Source organism: Halichoeres trimaculatus, unplaced genomic scaffold (genome assembly GCF_033239565.1).
Source record: "Halichoeres trimaculatus isolate MK-OKI-2021-1 unplaced genomic scaffold, fHalTri1.1 fHalTri1_scaffold_22, whole genome shotgun sequence".
Lineage (NCBI taxonomy): Eukaryota > Metazoa > Chordata > Actinopteri > Labriformes > Labridae > Halichoeres > Halichoeres trimaculatus.
Genome location: NW_027437200.1, coordinates 23757028 through 23762176, shown reverse-complemented (window position 1 = coordinate 23762176; position 5149 = coordinate 23757028). Strand labels below are relative to the sequence as shown.

General features: G+C 41.4%; 1 protein-coding gene across 1 annotated transcript; it reads right to left on the bottom strand.

The window, feature by feature from the left end:
* Window positions 1–762: 762 nt before the first annotated feature.
* On the bottom strand, window positions 763–4461 carry LOC141811226 (uncharacterized). Its single transcript, XM_074699208.1, has 13 exons — window positions 4400–4461; window positions 4233–4305; window positions 4048–4145; window positions 3837–3959; window positions 3153–3249; window positions 2633–2696; window positions 2353–2400; window positions 2093–2300; window positions 1925–2008; window positions 1621–1847; window positions 1355–1459; window positions 1223–1273; window positions 763–1138 (listed from the first exon to the last, which is right to left on the bottom strand). The coding sequence occupies exons 2-12, from the start codon at window positions 4303–4305 to the stop codon at window positions 1225–1227; spliced, it is 1176 nt and encodes a 391-aa protein (XP_074555309.1). The 5' UTR covers window positions 4400–4461; the 3' UTR covers window positions 763–1138; window positions 1223–1224.
* Window positions 4462–5149: the final 688 nt, after the last annotated feature.

Below are 5149 nucleotides of genomic sequence, written 5' to 3'. Positions count from 1 at the left end.
TTTTGCCACAGTGTCAACAGGCTGGGTTGGAATATCTGGGACTTCTAAGAGTGGACTCTCTCAGTTTCACATGTGGAGACTCTTTCTTGATAATTAAACTCTTTGAGGCAGTTTTTACCAATCGAATCAGGTTTTTAACACAGGAAGGTTACCACTGTTTTTCAGTCTGACTCTTACTCTAAATGAAGAAGTGTTAGCAGAGGTATCGCATGTATAATGTTAACAGTGTTAGAAAAGTCATAGAGGAGCTTGGATCAGTTTGTAAAACCAGTAAAGTCTGAAAACATAATAAATTAAATGTTTGTGGAAGTAAAAAAAAGTTTAAAATCACACGCTAACAACAATATTAAAAACAAAGCAGGACTACACTGACTATTGTGTCATTAGCATGAGCTAATATTGCAGGAGTAGTGTGTGTCAAAGGGAGTGTGTGTGTTGTAGTGTCCTGTTTTAGCCTGCAGAGGGAGCCAGAGACGCCTGTCTGAACTCAGATCCAGGTGAAGTAAAAGCACCTACACACACACTCACTTATCAGCTCCTTAAACTTAAAACTTCAATTTCTACACATTTAGGTCGTTGATACGTCCACACCACACAAGAATTCACATGAGTTAGAGATAAAATAACAGTTTAATGAAAAAAAAGTTTATTTACAGTTAAATGTTTTCACACACATGAGCATTTTTGTTCTTTGAAGTTTTAATATCATTAATAATTTAACTGAGTGGGCAGCATTCCAATCGGACTGTACCAAGTGTCTGCTACCAGGTGGGGGTGATTGTACAAAGTCTTTCTTTATTTATTATAATTTTTTTATTTTTTTAAACCCCTTTAACTGTTTCTAAATAAAAACACTTATCAGCTTATTGGTTTTATTTGTGTAATTAATCCAGTTTGTGTCTTCATGTTGGAATGCCCCCCCTTTCAGTTTTTGGGAAATGGTTTGATCCGCCTGTAAATTCATTTTTTTTCCCCAGTTTTTCAGCTTTAAAACTTTTTTTTTCTTTGCATATTGTCAATTCTTTTTCTTTAATTCCTTTTTAAAATCCGTCCCTGACTTCTTGTCTCGTGCAAAATAAATAAAAATGTAAAAACAGGTATTTCCTGGAGGAGGTTTTTGTTTTCATCCCACCAAAAACTGAAAAAGAAGAATCCAGGTGCACGTCAGAAACCTGCTACGTTTAACATTCCAGGTGAATATTTCTGCAGCGTCATGACTCACCTTCACCTGTGGCTCCGCCCCCTTTGTCTGTTTTCCTCTACGTCACAGTCCCTGCAGCACAAACACACATTTAAACCTCTTTATCAGACAACACTGAGACTCATCCAGAGACGGGGTTTGATTTCTTCTCACAGAGATTTGTAGAAACTCTTCTGGTTCATCATGTGCTCTCTGAAGATGGTTACGGCTTTAAAAACGTCCACGCCATTGTGGCGCCGCTCTATCGCCTTCACGTACCTGAAAACCAGAAAATCAGGAGCACGGCAGAAAGTTAGGACGAAATGAAAGAGAAAAATTATCTTCTGGATTAAGACTATTTAGTTAGAGGGTGAAGAATTTAGCTTAGCTTAGCGTAGCTTAGCTTAGCATAAAGATGGGGAACAGGTTAGTCATGGTACCTCAGAGTCCAGGTGGCCTCGGTCTCACTCCTCTCTTTCCACTCCTGGTACAAACTACTGGTTTTAACTTCAGACCCAGACCCCTCCAGCTCCTGGTTCAGGGAGCTAAGAAGACTGGACCGGGCCGACAGAGCCACCAGTAGGTAGACCGGATCCTCCAAAACCACGGAACTGAAAGACTGGAGGGACCAGAGGAGCCAGGGCGGAGGAGAGGAAGTGAGGAGAGACTGGAGAAGAAGAGGTTCATTAGTATGATAATCAAACTTCCTGATCTTCTTCTTCTTCTCTTCTTTAACGTTCACACCTGGTTCGTTGGTCTGTAGTGTTTCCGTGTGTCCAGCAGCAGCGACGTGACGTCGTCTACTTCCTGTAATCTGACGGTCACAGCCTGCAGGAAATCAGAGACCACTCATGTACAAACATTTTCAAAAAGTTTAAAAGAAAGAAAGAAAAGATGAATCTGACTCCTGACCTCCAGTGTGCTGCTGACTCTGTGCAGATACAGCGCCTCCTGCTGGCTGAAGCTGGCGTAGCAGCCCTGTGTCAGCTGACCAGACCGAAGCTGTTGGATGAAGGAGGACGAGCGGAGAATCTCCTCCACCAAGACGTCGCTGTAACTCCACACGACATCGAACACGCTCACACCAGGGAGCAGCTCTACAGAGACCACGACGACAAAACTGGGGTTAAAAAAGTTCAATTAGTTTGTCCATGACAGGTAAACTTCCTGACCTCTCACCTGGTACGGCTGGTTTCCTGTCACCTGGGGAGAGTTTGGAGCTGGAAAGAAACAAACTCTGACAGTTAAAATAAAAACTCAACAAAGTATAATTCAAAACTTTTAGAAATGAGGTTTATACCTTTAAAATCTGTATAAATGAATAAACCAAGCATTTGAAAAGTTTCTTAAAAAGAATAAACGTGTAACATTTACAGAGTAAAATTTTTTTAAATGTCAAGTTTTTCAAAGCAAAATTGAAATATAAAACTTTAAGCATCATGTTTGACTCACCTGGCTCTGACAGAGCAGATGTAGAACTTCAGCTCTCCACAGGGGGCGCTGTTCAGATCCCCACCTAGACATGAAAAACCCTTTGAATTAGTAATAATCCTGGAAAAAGAATCTTTCTTAAGCATACTGTCTATCAATCAAATAACAATGTGTCAGTACCCGCCTTTGTTACTTTTAGATTTTTTTAAAAGTTATTTTTGTTTTTTTTTTTGCCGTTAATTAGCGATGATATATAGATATGTTAATAGTAATATTTTCTACTTTTCTATATTTCTTATATTTCTTATATTTCTTTGTACTTCTTAAAATTTCTTATTTTATATCCTATTATTGTTTTCTATTTTTATTATCACATTACTGCACTTTGTTTTTTCATGAGCTGCTTCGACAAAAAAATTTCCCCCAAGGAGGATCAATAAAGAATATTCTATTCTATTCTATTCTATATTCTAGACAGTGGACAGAGCAGGAAACAGTTATTATTGACTTCCATTGATAATCTTCATGTGTTTAAACTTACTCTTTGGGTCCATGTGCACACAAGCTCCGCCCTCTTTTGATCTGATCCAGCCTCCAATCCTGAAGGGGGCGCCATCGCTCCATAGCCAAGAGCTGTTCTGGAAAAATAAAGAAAACGGTGAGTTGAGTTAAACTGTGAGACCATCCAACATTAATCTGATATTTTTTAACCCTTAGTGCTCAAGTTTCCACCGAGTGGTCTGGTACGGATCAGCACAGTTTGGTACGGGTCGGATCAGTGAGGCCTGAGCATGTTTGTTTGCACTGCCTGTTGTTTAAGCTGGATGCTAGTAGCCACGTTAGCTATGTAATAGTGTGATGCCATAGCAGCATGACACAGTGTAGCCTGCTAATTCATTCAACGAAGGAGAAAAATACAACATTTTGACACTCTTCGTGACGCCATTTTCCAAACAAAAAGAAGATTCTGAACAGGAAGTGACCATTCTTTCCACCAATCAACAGACTGCAGTGTTTCTAGCTCCACCTTCTGAGGCTGGATTGGTTCAGTCTGGGGCCCCAATGGAAGGGAACCAAAAAGTGGGACGGTACGGGTTGGTGATGTGAAAATCTGTCCCGGTTTTAGTCAAAAGAAACGCCACAAACACAGCATGGTTTTATGTTTTATCTTAAAGGAAAAATCTGCAGAAACTGTAAATTTGAAAACCAGAGGGGTCATGCTTACCCTCTGCTTCCTGTATCCTCCCAGCCACACGGGGGCGCTGGTGTTCACCAGCTGCAGAACAAACCGTCTGTCCTCAGGTGAGTGAAGAGACGCCAGGTTCCCCCCTCTCTGAGAGCAAACAGACTAACACACACACACACACACACTTTGATAACACACTCATATCTAAACCTTCATGTGACGGACTGAACAGGGTTTGGTGTTTTTCTACCTCTGCAGAGATCCAGGAGCTCCACACGGGGTAAAAACCGAAGCAGTGTCCCCTGAAGAGGAGCCAGCGTGTCGGGCAGAGAGACTCGGTCTTCGTCCCTGCTGAGACCAGATTACGCACAAACAGGTCAAAACACAGAGCGTGTCACTTCCTGTTTGATGGGAATGAGTGAATGGTGGTCGTACCTGAAGGAGGCAGAGAGGCCGACTGAGCCAGGAGGACGGACAGGACCAGAGGAGTCAACACACACACCAACATCTCCACCATCAGAGAAATGACTCGTTAAAAAATCTGTTTTAACAAACCTCTCCCAGTGTTTACGTCTGGATTATTCACGAACGCTCACACACACCTTCAGTCCCAGCTCCTCTTCTCTCTGTGTTCAATCCACTCCAGCAGCAGCAGGTAAATGTCCACACCTTTACAAAGCTGGTCACATGGTCAGAGTGGGCGTGGCTTCAGCGGCTGGAAACTGGAAACTCAGGTTTCTCTGAGGAGTTTCACCTCAGGGGGCGGGGGTTTTCAGCATCAGTGACACTTATCAGACTTTTCTTTACGTACACTGTATACAAAACTTAACAACAGTTTATTTAGAGTTTTAAAGCCGCTAAAGCTTCTTGTTTTTTTTTTAATTTGTCAGACACAGAAGTTTAAAGAAGTGGTAATCTTTTACTTTCACTTTCCGGAGCCAGAAATGTTTTTCATGGAAAGCGTTTTCAGGATTTATCACTCCGAACAATGAGGTGTTCAGTGTCTCTTTTTTATCCTACAGAAAAAAACTTCATGAGTTTCTCCATCGCATGTCTCGCTCTGCTGGAAGTGAGGTCCCCACAAAAACTGCTCTCCCTGGTGGCTGGCTGCAGTATAGGTTTAGAAATCCATCTCCCCAGTCATTCCTGATGGGCTGTGGTCAAACTTTAAAAAATTAATACACCTGGTAGAAATGTTTCTCACGTCTGATTGTTGTGGTGATTTGAAGATACCATTTGGCTGTCTTGTATCCAACTCCTCTTTTTTCTGAAAAGTTTTGTTTTCATTAGTTACACAAGGTTAAAAATGAGGTTTTACGTCACGTTTAACGATGATTGACAGCTGACGTTCT

What these genes read in the sequence shown, in the direction of transcription:
- LOC141811226 (XM_074699208.1), bottom strand. Translation starts at nt 4,305, where the DNA reads ATGTTGGTGTGTGTGTTGACTCCTCTGGTCCTGTCCGTCCTCCTGGCT. An exon ending in GCTCCTGGATCTCTGCAGAG is followed by an intron (nt 3,960 to 4,047) that starts GTAGAAAAACAC and finishes TGTGTGTGTTAG; the next exon opens with TCTGTTTGCTCTCAGAGAGG. An exon ending in AAGAGTTTCTACAAATCTCT is followed by an intron (nt 1,274 to 1,354) that starts GTGAGAAGAAAT and finishes TTTGTGCTGCAG; the next exon opens with GGACTGTGACGTAGAGGAAA.